The sequence below is a fragment of the Ammospiza nelsoni genome, chromosome 20 (genome assembly GCF_027579445.1).
Source record: "Ammospiza nelsoni isolate bAmmNel1 chromosome 20, bAmmNel1.pri, whole genome shotgun sequence".
Classification (NCBI taxonomy): Eukaryota; Metazoa; Chordata; class Aves; order Passeriformes; family Passerellidae; genus Ammospiza; species Ammospiza nelsoni.
The window spans coordinates 1460589-1473166 of NC_080652.1; the positions used below are offsets into that span (position 1 = coordinate 1460589).

Genomic DNA, 12578 nt, shown 5'->3' on the forward strand with positions numbered 1-12578 from the left:
CCTCAAGCCTCTTGTCCTCCCATTCCACTTTCCTCAGGGCCTGCATCTGCATCTCCACAGAGCAGCTGTCTGTTGGAGAACACAGGTCTGTAAAAGGATTTAATTGTTCTTATAACCATGTTAGTTCAATTGAATTCAAGAGGGAAAAAAAAAGAAAAAAAAATCTGCCAATATAAAATGAATTCGGTTTCTACATTTTTGAATATGCTGAGTGCTGTCTTTGAAACAGGTTTGGCTTTGAAATTTTAAAATCATCTCTTATGTATCAAGACAGGAAACAAAAGCAGTGACTTAGAAAAAAGCACTGGAATGACTCTTAAGAATTCTCATTTGTAGGTAGCTGAGAGGGAACTGAACACAGCTGCTGAAATGGCAAATTCTTCTTCTGAGAACACATTTCAGTCCTTTGCAGAACTCCAGGAGACACAGGCACAGGACAGGCTTGTGTGGGCAAAGGCTCTGCTGCCCTGCTCCATGAGAGCAGGAGGGGGGATTTAACCTGCTGGAGGAGGTTACACAGTGAGGATTCTCTGCTGGCTCTGGATAAAGGCAATGAGCAGTGATGGACTCTGAGCTAGTGTGGCACACTCCCTCTGTCCCTATGGAAAGGAGCAAACTGTACAACAGACCCTGAGCCTCTGCTCCAGCCTTTGAGGGATGACTGTGTTTGTTGCAGTGAAATGATGGGGCTGTGGGAATGGGGAGCACCGAGAGCCCTACAGACACACATTGGGGTCAGCACCAGGCAGCAGCACAGAATTTATTCTCTGCTTGCAGCGAGTCCAAGTGCCCAGCTTACCTGCGTGGGACTGCATGTGCTCCAGGAGATTGTTATAAAACTGGAACTGGATTCCACAAGCTCCACAGGTGTAAGGCTCTGTTTGGGAGAAATCAGTTCAGAAGAATTACACAGAGTCTGCAGGAAGCAGCACAGGTGCATACCTCAGTGTGTAAGCTGTGGGCACAGCGAGCGGGGCTGGGCTGGGCTGGGCTGGGCAGCTCCTCCTGCTGCACTTCACTGCCAGGGCTGGGCAGGGCACTACAGGAAGCCCCTGGTGCCATGGTGGCCATCTCAGGGTCCTGCACAGGTTTCTCCTGGAGGCTGCCCACTGGCCAGGGTGTGCTGGCCCAGGCTGCTGCAGCCTGCCTTGAGCATGTCCCTGCAGGTTTGTGCTGGGAGTAAAGCCTGCTGGGCTCATCTTCCATCCAGTTCTGTCCTCTCCAGTGTCTGCTGCCTCTCCTGAGTGAGACAAGGAGCACTGGGTTGTGACAAATGCTGTAGTCAGAGGCTGGGGGTGGAGCAGAGCCATGGGGGAACTCAGCTGGGGCTCTGTGGCTGTCACCAAGTGCAGTGACACCAGGGACTGGGTGGCAGCAGGATGCCAGGGAAGCAGAGGTGGAGGGCAGGAGCACAGGAACCAGGCCTGTGCCCAGAGGCTGAGAGCAGAGCAGGAGAGCCATGTGCCAGAGCAATATGGATGAGCTGGAGTGAGGAAAGAGCTGGGTGCAGAGCTCCCTGGTCAGCTGGAAGATACATTTAGCCCTGTTCTATGTTGAAAGTGCATTTCTTCCACTGAATTAACCTAAAAGCAAATGTTTGCAGTTGCCTGTCTAAACAGCATCAGTAGAGTGCATTGGATGGCAGATGTGATCCCAAACTACAGTGCTGCAATTTGGGAACACAGCAGCACTGCCATCTCTCACTGGGGCATTTTGTCCCAGAGCAGCAGAATGCACAAACATGTGGCATATGAACAACTGTGGATACAAATGCCTGGCACAAACACTGAGCAGAGTCTATTGCTACAATATTTCAGAAGTCTAGAGCTGAGTTTGAAGAGAAAAACAGATTCTGTATCAATTAATAAGCAGAAGTACCAGCACCCAGGACAGAAGAACCAAAGCCCAGGGAAGCACAAGGCTGCCTATACCTTGTGAGAAGTCTATTTCAGAGAGAAAACCCCAGAATCCACCTCAAGGTCAGAGGAATCCATGAGGAAAAACATAAAAGAGAACATGAACAAGCCTGTACTTTTATGCTGTGAGAACCTAGAGCCTCTGGAATGATGGAGCCAGCTCTGCCTGGAGTTGTGCTCAATGCCTGAACTCACTGTGTCTGCTTGTGATGCTGCTCCTGGGCTTGCTGCAGCATGGAAGTTTGGAAATTTGGTACTTAAGTAACTGCTTGTGGAAAAAAGAGAAGATTTGAACAACTGAGTGGCACATGGGGATTTCAGTCCTTGGGAATTAGCAGGGACTGGCTGTGTCTGCTGAAATCATCAGCAGTGAGGTGGTTGTGGTACAATGCCACAAGAGGTACAATGCAATCTAATTGTTTCCACTTGTTTTTAATTGTCAGAGAGGAGAAGGCTCCCTGTGGGTGCAAACCATCCCTCTTGGGCTTGTATTTCAATGCCAAAGAGCTGTGTTACAGACACGCCTGTGCCTGTGCTGCTCACGGAGCCCACACTGCTCAGATGGGAATGCCTCAAACCCAGGGGGCCTGACTGCCCCTGCAAGGGTCAAAATTAACCTATGAATGTTCTAATGAATGAAAGCAGCCACACTTGTGAGAGCCTGCTGCCTGCTGCTGACAGCCCCTGGCTGTGTGCCCCTCAGCAGAGGGCAGAGCAGGCCCTGCTGTACCCGTCAGTGCTGCCAGCCCAGGTGTCACCCCACGGTCCCCTGGGCACTGGCAGCTCTCCTGTGCCATGGACACCTCAGCACTCACTGCTCTCCCTGCTGCCCCCCTGCCTGCAGTGCCCCACTCAGCAGGGCAGGGCCAGGGCCCTTCTGTGCCCACACAGCCCCAGCTGCCCCGGGAGCAGGTTCCAGCACAGCACAGCTCAGTCACAGCTCAGTCACAGCCCCAGCAGCAGGCAAACCCCCATCAGCCAGCACTCTCCAAGCTGCACTTCTCCCACACTCATTTTGCTCTCCTGTTGCACTTACATTTCCTTCTCAGCTCACTTTGTCTCCCTGAGCTGCTTCACCTCCCTCCTGCTGTATTCTCAGCTATTTTATCAGCACAAACCTGAGATATTTTTCTAGCTCTCTCCTTGCTTGGCTCCCCCTCACCCCTGTCCAGTCTCTTCTGGGTTCTCCCATCTGCAAAACCAAGTGCCAGTATTAAAATCTGAGCACTCATTAGCCTAACTACAGCATCTCAGAAAACATATTTCCTGTCAAACCACCACAATCCAGCAGGCTGTGACCACCAAGGTCTCCACAGCTCTTCATCTCAAACTCCTCCCTTTGGCACCACAAATCTCTGCTACTCAGTGCACCCAGTGAACTGGTAAAATCTCTCATTTGTGATTCTTCTCAGAAAAATTGTGTTGATTTTCATCTCAATTCCAAAAGATACCCCTTCTGTTCTACTCCAGAAATGTCCAAATTTGGAAACAAAATCACCACCTATATCAAAAACTAATGTCATATTCTGAAAATGCCAAAGCGTTTTCTAAATAATTCTGACACAAAGACATACAGAAGTGTAAGTTTACCACAAATAAAACTGAGCCACATTAAAAATAAGTATAAAATTTAAATTCACCCAACAATTCCACAATATTTCCTGGGAGCAGGGGAAGGGATGCTTAGGAGGATGTGCAGAATCCTCATGGGAATGAATGAACTCACTTCACTTCCCAGAGCTCTCTGAGCCCCTCATGCTCCAGATGCAGAGCTGGGAACAGTCAGGCTGGCTGCAGGGAGGGTGGGATGTGCCAGGGCTACAAGAGCAAGAGGGATCTGGAAGGTGGAGAGAAGAAAGAAAGAGGCAATCTGTATCCCAAACCAGGGAAAAGTCTGTTCACCTGGGCTGATAATCCAGTCGATTCTCCTCCCTTTGATTTCTCTTTACCATGAACTGGAAAAGTTGTCAAAACTGCTTTGCACACCCATCTGAGCCACAGCTGTGCCCCATTCTCCTTCTCTCCCACCACTGCTGGCCCTCTGCTTGTCCTTCCCCTGGGAATTTCAGCTCTTCCTTACTCAGCCTTAGGATCTGCTCTCCTTCAGGTGGGCTGAGCTCAGCAAAGGGCCCCAGCTCTCCCCTTTTGCTCTCTGTCCTTCTGCTCCCAGCTGCTGGTGGGACAAGGGAAGCCCCCTGTGCTTGTGGAGGTGTTTTCTGAGAGCAGTTTCAACTAGCAGCTGTTAAACCTCTTCAGTGTCCTGAGCCACCCAGAACTGACACTCACATCTGGTTGCACAATTTAAAACATCTTTCCCCAAGGCTATAATTAGACCCTTTTAGCAGGGCTTTACCCAGTGAGCAAGGCCCCAGCTGTGTGAGGAGAGGCAGAGCAAAAGCAGTGCCAGTGCTTGGGTTAAATAAATCACTCTAATTGCCATGTTAACTCTCATTGCCACATCTAAGCCAGGGAAAACAGCAGAGCCTGGTCTGAAGCCAGGAGGGAACAGGAGTTGAGAGCTTTAACAGAAAGTTTCAGCAAGTGCCCTGAGGTGCTTGTGCAGTGACAGACACCCAGCAGGGTGTCACCATGGCTGCTCTTTCCTCAGCAGTGAAAACCCACATTTCAACACCTCTGTCCACATCTTGGTGAAAAACAAATGCAGAACAACTGTGAGGAAAACTTCTCAGCATTTCCACCCAATGTTTCCATTGGCTTTAGCTTCACTAGCAGTGAATTGCACCTTCCCTTTGACACAAACCCACAAGACAAAGCAGGAGAACCAGCAGCAGGCTCCTACAAAAACACCAGCACACCCCAAAATCAGTGGAAGCTTCTTGAAAACAGACCTTCTGTCATTTCCAGCCAGCTCAAACAGCAAGTGGTAACAAGGTGCTCTGGAGTATGCTTGCAAAAGAGGAGTCCCAAATTCACCACCCTTGTCAAATATCTGGGCATTAATTGGATTTCTCTTCCTGCATGAACTCATGTTCTCAATAAAGCCCTTGCTTCTCTCTCAGGTTTGTAAGAGGAGGAAGAACAGCATCCTCCTCCTCACCATGGGCACGCTCAGGGTGTGGCACTCAGGGCTGGCTCACACCACCAGGCTGGCACAAATCACCCCAAAGCCAGACCCAGCAATCAAACACACTGCAAGGCAAGGGAAGAAGCTCCACCTGCTGAAACATCAAGGCCACAGTGCAGAATCTGCAGCAGAGACCCCCTGTCCACCATCCCAGCCCTGCTCACTCCCAGTGTCCAATGCCAGGCCACAGGAACTTTACTGAGCTGAGCCCTCATCACAAGTTTTTCTGTGTGCAAATGTAACTCAAATATGGGGTCATTTTCAAATCTTGGTCTCAAAACACGCTCACAAAAAACTCCCTGAAGACTGAATATGAAGTGATTTGGCAGCCCCAGACTGCACAGAAACACCCTGGAGGATTTCTGTTGCATTTAAATCTGACACCAGAGCCACAGAAGTGAGGCATTTTATTCTCTGACACCTGGACTCATAATAAAAAAGCATTTATTGATGAAAATTGCTCAGAGGGCAGGGCAGCAGGGCTGCAGGAGGGCAGTCCCTGCCTTTTGCACCACAGACATCCATCACACTTACTTTGTAAAAGCGGGAAAGGATTTGAAATCAGGGGACTTGCGGTTTCTGCAAAAAAGAAAGAGATTTAAATATTGAGACTGGCAGAGACCTTGCTGCATTCTACACAGCTCTGCCCATCTGCTCCCTGCTCCTTATCCCTACTGCACACTTCCAGAGTTATCCAGGGCAGGGCAGGATGGGAGCTCCATTCAACACAAAATCCAACAAGTCCAACATGTCCGTTTTCTCTCCTTTGCCCAATTTCTCATGGCCAGGGTTCTGCATCTTTCCTGTCCAATTTAAAATGTCCAGAGATTTTAACAGACACCCAATGCTACAGCAATGGAAACAAGGAGAGAGGCCAGCAAGGAAAAGCCATGGGGCAAGAAACCCTTTACAAAGGCTTTCTTTGATGCTCCAGATGCAAATTCCCAGTTTCAACACGCAGCTTCTTTAAACTAAAGCTGGCAAGGAAAACCAAGGTGTTTCACTCTCACTGGATGCCAAAGGAGAGTTCCTAAGCAGTGCAGTTACTTCAGGCTGAGAATGCACATTTCCTATGCAGCACACCTTGCAGGCTGCCTTTCTGTGAAGTGTGACTGAAAGCTGTGTGCTGGCTGCCCCTGAGCAAGCAGGGTTTGTCTGCATCCAGCCCCAGTGCCCTGGAGCAGAAGCTGTGATCCCAGCACCTCAGACCATGTGTGGTTTTCTACAGTCCCCAAGTGAGGTCCTTCAGGGTCAGACCCCTGCAGAGGGGCAGAAATCATTAATTATTAATGTTAAATATTCAGTCACAGACCCAGAGCATTTCCAGAAGGGTTCCAGTCCAAGGCTGTGGGCTGGCACATTCCCGACTGAGGCTCTCAGGGCTCTGACACACCTGGCCTGGTTTCCTTGGAAGGAACACCGCCCTCAGGAACTGCATGGGTCAAGCACAGTGAGCCTTCTTGCTAAACATCCCTGTGCTGAGCACCTGAGCTGCTGGAAAGGGCTCCAGGTAGCAGGGCCAGCCCCTAAGGAATGGAGATGAAGGCATGGATGATGCTGGGCAAAGACAAGGCTGGGATGCATGGGAGACACCAGCTCACAGGGAATGATCACTGCACACTCTGTGATCAGCCTGCAGGGCTCCAGCTGCTCCTGCAGCTGCTGAGCTCAGGACCTGGGGCAAGATCTTCACTGAAACAGGTCCCAGACCTGGTCCTGCTGAGCAGCTGAGCAGGGCAGGCTACCCCGGGCACCCTCCTCTCTGTGCTGGCTCCCTGCCCTGGAGGTGCCCTGCTCCCTCAGGGCACACACTGTGCCCATGGCACTGCCCAGGGCCCCAGGCACTGCAGGGCTCCTGCAGCAGCCCCTCAGCCTTTGAGGGACAAACCCCAACTTCCCTGTGCCCCAGAGGAGAATCTGGAAGAGAGCCCAGCAGTGGCACAGAGCACTCAAAGCAGCTCAAGGAATTCTCAGCATCACCTCTGGCTGCTCTCCAGGCACAAGTGCTGACACAGTGTCCTCGTTCTGCTTGGCTTCCTACTCACATGGAGAGCACTGTCAGTATGGAACAGCACCTCAGGTACTCAATACAACACTGGTGTATGTGAAGGAAGACTCTTAGGATTTTTCTGGTCTTCGTATTTATAATTGGACGTTTTTTTTATCCATGCATTGCCAGGCCCCTGTTACAGCACAATCACTTCCACTAAAGCTACCTATCCAGGTAACAGCCATAGAAATGCCACAGTGTGATTGATTAATGATAAATCACCTGCACTGGGGCTTTGTAACCTTTCCCTCCACAGATTCTCCAGGCAAAATGAGGGTTCAGGATTTCCTGCCCACACTTTGCTCTCCCAGGGACTGTCCTGGCCCTGCCCTGTCCAGCACCAGCCCAGTACCTGTGCTTGCAGACTGCAATCCTCAGCCCTGGCCCTGGCTGGGTCCCAGTTCTGCTGAGTGCTCCTTGCCTCAATGCTTTCACAGGCATTGCCTCAGCCCCTCCCCACGTCCCAGGGCTCTGGAGCAACTGGCAGGATGTCACCCACAGAGACTGGCTGCTGAGTGGTTCTTTTAACCCAGATATATTTCTTCCTGTCTGCAAGCTGCCTGTTGAACATGAGAAGTCTGGAACAGCTTAAATGAATGTGGCACCAGAAATAAACAGTTCATTCCTAGAAACCTCAATTCCACACAAATGCCCAGTGGGCACAGTGACTTATTTACGCAACCAAGCAAAGTGACACTTTCTCAACTGAACCCTCCCTGTGTGACTCTCATTCTCCTGCTGGGAACTGCACTCAGCTCCTGCCCCTCCTTCTGGGCACAGCACCTCAGGCTGCTGTGAGAATGCAGCTCTGGCTATTTGTGCAATTGTGTCCCCCATCACCAGCACTGCCTGTGCTGTGCACAGAGTGAAGCTCACAGAACAACTCTCCCTTCCCCTTTCCTCACTCCTCAGATTTGGCTCTCCCAGCTCCATGGAGACATGCAGCAGTCACAAACCAACCACAGATGAGGAAGAGAATTGCCAGATGAATGTTAATGGAAGTTGTATTTGTGCTGACAGAGCCTAGAGGCAGCTGGGTGCACCTCAGGAGGCAGAGGCACGAGGGCTGGCTGTGCTCATGTCACACTGCAATCAGTAATCAAGAATTATTATGCCCCAAACACTAAAGCTGCACTCACCCACCAAAAATGCCATCCTAGAAGTGCTGTCTTTGCAGCAAAAACCCCCAGGGATGGGCTGTGCAATGGCTGGACCACAGGGGCTGAGCAGAAGGGGATTTATGGCCACACCAGGGAAGAAAGTGATTTCTGAAATCCATGTTTAAAATCTAGTCCTGTGTCCTTTAAATCCTGACAACAGGAGATTTTCAGGCTCTTCCAAGAATTTTAACTCTATATCAAATGTAGAAAATCATATCTTTCTGGTCTCAATCTTGATCTCAGCTTGGCACAAACTGCTTCAAAAAAAGAAGACATTTCCATTGACCCTTTCCCCAGTTTGGAATAAACAGTGTTGGAAAGCAAAGCTTCCCTGTGCAAATAGGAATGAAAAGTGTTGACATTTTAAAAACTCTAAATGCTAAAATTTGTTGCACTGGAAGTTCTTACGGTAGTAGTTCCCTAAAGCAGTAGATGAAATTAAGACATATTTATACAGCTTAAATCAACCTTGAAAGTTCAAAATATTTCCCAATTCCCTACATAATTTTAACTGTTCTCTTTCACACCTGCAACACTGAGCAAATTCAGACTTCAACAAACACTGACAATTTCAATTAGATTTCCCCTTTGATAGCTGTATTTGAAGGTGTTGAAACTAAAGAGCTTTTTTTCTCCTTTTTTGCTTTTCTTTTATTTCTTGGATTCTCACAATTCCCTTAATCCCTCTCGGCCTTTATTTCACAAAGGAGTCATCCACATGCCCAAAACAAGGGCTCAAGCTGCATGAGGCTGTGAACACTTGAGTTAGGGATGGTTCCTGTCCCTGCCTGGGAGCCCTGAGGTGACAGAGGGCACCAGAGCAGGGCCCAGCCCCAGCCAAGGCTCCTCTCAACCACACATGGATGGAAAGGAAGGCAGTGACCTTCACTGTGGACACCACACTCAGCTCAGCCCCTTCCTGGGGGTTTCCCTGCCCATGCCCAGGCTGATCATCACTGCCTTTTACATTGCACAAGCTGGCCTTGAAATATTGTTTGGCCTCTTGAGAATTTAAAACCCCAGCATGTGTCAGGAGTTGGCAGAACGGCCCCCACCAGGGAGGGTTCCCTTGAAAGCAGCTTTATGGCACCCTAAGGAATAACAGCAGAAGCCAGTGAGCCAATTCCATGCTTCAGGATCAGGTCATGGCACTGCTTTCTGGCCTCCCTCAGCTCAGCAGTGGATGAACAGAAGCCCCCTGTGTGACTTGGGACTCTGCTTCTCCCCAGGCTGCAAAGGGAGCAATTGGAACACTTTAGCAGGATGCTATTTTTGAAGCACTGTGGATCATTCAGGTTTCAGCAAAAAGCAAGTTCAAGTGGCTGTGGAGACCCCTTTCCATGAGCACAAAGAGCACTCTCCAATCACAATGTGGATGACAGCTCGAGACCTTCACCCAGTCCCTGCCTCCAGCCCGCCCTGCTGGGGGACAGAGCTGGGACTCACCTCAGGCCCAAAGCAGAGCTTGGCACCAGCTCAGAGCTCTGCTTTATGGGCACCCAATGCCAGCTCACACTGTAAGGGTGCCAGGTGCCTGCACTCACTGTGACAAGGACTAGGGTTGTGTGCACAGGGAAGTGACATCTGAAATCCAACATTTTCCATTCCTATTCCCACCCAGGACTCCCTACAGCATTGCACCCCTGAGTATTTTAGGTGGTTTTAGTTACTGACCTCCCTCTTCTGCTTGTCCTGCCCCTCACTCCACACACCAAGGGATCTGTGCCACTGCAGCCAGGATGGTGGCACAGGGAAAAAGCAGAATGTCCCCAGATGGGTGGCCTAAAAATCTCTCTGGTATCTCTGTATCCAAGCCTGTGACACAAACTCACACCCACAGAGAACAAGAGCCATCAGGCATTTAACAAGGCCAAGCCCCACAGCTCTTGGCTGCTCAGCTGGGACCTACATTTACCTCCCAAACCTGGTGACTGTTCCTTACAGCAGCAGTTTGGTGACAAGCAAACAGCAGATGGGAGTGGGAGGACAGAAGTGTCCATCCTTCTGTCATTGCCCACCACATTGCCATCACCTGCTTCCCTGCCTGGGAGGAATCTGCTGGCTGAAGCAAAGAGAGGACAAGCCAATGGTGGCAGAATCACCCCAGAGCTCCCATTCCACGTGTGACACTGAGCCACACGGGGTTTGTCACCCCACTGAGACACAGCCATGGGAAGAAAGAAAAGGAGGAGGCAAGGACATGCCAGCTCTTCCAAAAGGCAGCTGCAGGGAGCTCTGCCTGGACAGCTGAGCACACAGAGCCCTCCAGGCCTCTCTGACCACCAGGGACACACAGGGTGACTGGTGATGCTCACCCAGGCTGCTGTCAGTGAGGCCATTGGGACTCCTGGAAGGAATAAGAAGAAAATGGCTTGGTGGTGCAAGGGCTGGAAAAGAGCAGTGAATGGGAAGCAGCACAAAAACTGAGCCAAAGGGGGACAACACGGCTGGGGAAGAAAAGAGGATGCAGGACAGATAAAGGGAGGAAAAAGGGAAAAGTTTATACATCCCCATGCACCAGCCTGGCTTTCAGGAGCATGTCAACTCCTTAATGCAGAAAGCAACCACTTCCACCAGAGCCCAGCTGCCCTCAGACCAGTCCTGGGCAGCTCACTAGAGTTCCTCAGGTTTCCTGCTCAATCAAAGGTCCAGGTGAGTGACTTGCAACCCCTCTGCAGCCTGCCAGGCCCTCGACTGAGCCACTAAAATAAACTGACACTACACATGGTGCAGACAGAAACACTCCTTACAGGGAAACAAGATGAGCAAATCACATGAAACTTTCTACTCAGCTGGTAAGAATTTCTGGTTTTGTTTTGGTTTTTGCTGTGAACTTTCACTCATGTGCTTTAAATGTTGCAGTCCAGAAAGAAACAGATTGAGGAGGATGAGTGTGATGTGAGCTGGTACAAGGAGATGGCAGGGAGAGTTTGGGAGATGTGTCACAGCAACAGTGGGTCAGTATTTAATAGTTCAGCAAGAACTGAAGGCTTGCACTGTCCAGCACAGCCACTGTGTTTGTGTTTCTCGTCAGAGCCTCCTGGGCAGGTTCATCCCCCCTCCTGCAAAACTTGACAAGAACAGCCAGCAGGTTTCCAATGCAGCTTTCTTGGCTTCAGGAATGAGCTGTCTGATAGAAAGGAAGGTATTTCTGCCCTTCCTTTGTTGGCTGTACAAGGTTTGACAGGAATAAAATAGGTACAATCTCAGGCTGCTACTTTCCAATGGCTCCAAAGGAGTCAGGGCCCCAAGTGGTGTGTTGGCATTTACAGATGTGCACTTAAAGGCTTTGAAACCCTTCAAACACTGACAGCACCCCCAGAAGACAAGACAGGAGCTGCTGAGAGGCCAGGGCCACGTCCAGAGCTGCAGCCAGGCTGGGAACTCTGCAACTCAGAGCCTGCACTGCCCTGAGTCAGGTCTGCCAGCCAGGCTGGGCTTACTGACCAGGGCCTGGGCAGCCCCAAGGACTCTGAGTGTCCAGCAGGACCAGGACTAAGGGCCTGAAACAGAGACAAGCTCACCTGATGGGTTCTGCTTACACCTCTTTTCTTTAGGTTTCTCTGTCCCCGAATGACCAGCTGCAATTGTGGTGAATGATGGATTAGTACAGGATTTTCTCCCAAAACACAACACACAGTATTTTAGCAACAAACAACCTTCTTCCCCATTTCCCATCACCCACTCTGCTACCACACATGGGTTTTCCAACACCACAGCCCTGCTTTTCAACATGGTTCCAGAAAGCCCCTGACTTGCTTCTGAGGCAGGTCTAACCCCCAACAGACACTGTGTGACCTGCTCCAGGGAGATATCCCAGCCCTCACCTGCCCATTCCAGCCAGAGGCATTGCCAGCCCCACATATTCTGCTTCTCTTGGATGGGGAATGGAGGGAGGCCAGGCTTTTCTGCTACCATGTTATTTATCTCTGCAGCAAGATGCTAAATTGATGTTTCATCTGGTCTGTCACTTTTGCTCCTATTGGGAGAATGGTAGTGGCCCACTGGAAGGCTGGGCAATACACAGGCAGGATAAAAACCTTGCACAGAAAACTCTGTAGGTGCTGGACCTGAACAAAATTGTCTAGGCCACTGGTTATGTTCAGTTACTACCACATGGACTGCACAAGTGGAGGGGAATTTCATTTCTTCTAGCACACATATTTTGGTCTCACATACACACATCTGATTCACTGTGAGATTCACACAGTGTCTGACTGCAGAAACAGCTGGGCATTGGTTGCAGTGACATTTAAATAAACTGTCATGCTCAGCATCACTGTAACCTGCAAACTGCTCTTCTACCCACAGTCCTCAAATTTCTGCTGCTTGCAAATGGCTTTGCTCCAGCAGGACTGCACTGATAC

General features: G+C 50.1%; 1 protein-coding gene across 1 annotated transcript in view; it reads right to left on the minus strand.

Moving 5' to 3' along the window:
* ZNF618 (zinc finger protein 618) overlaps positions 1-12578 on the minus strand; it is a 150778-nt gene that overhangs the window by 14041 nt on the left and 124159 nt on the right. Inside the window, exons 13-14 of the mRNA XM_059486664.1 lie at positions 11736-11792; positions 800-877 (exon numbers count right to left, since the gene is read on the minus strand). Of these exons, the coding sequence (XP_059342647.1) occupies positions 800-877; positions 11736-11792 (135 nt within the window). The remainder of the gene's footprint in view (positions 1-799; positions 878-11735; positions 11793-12578) is intronic.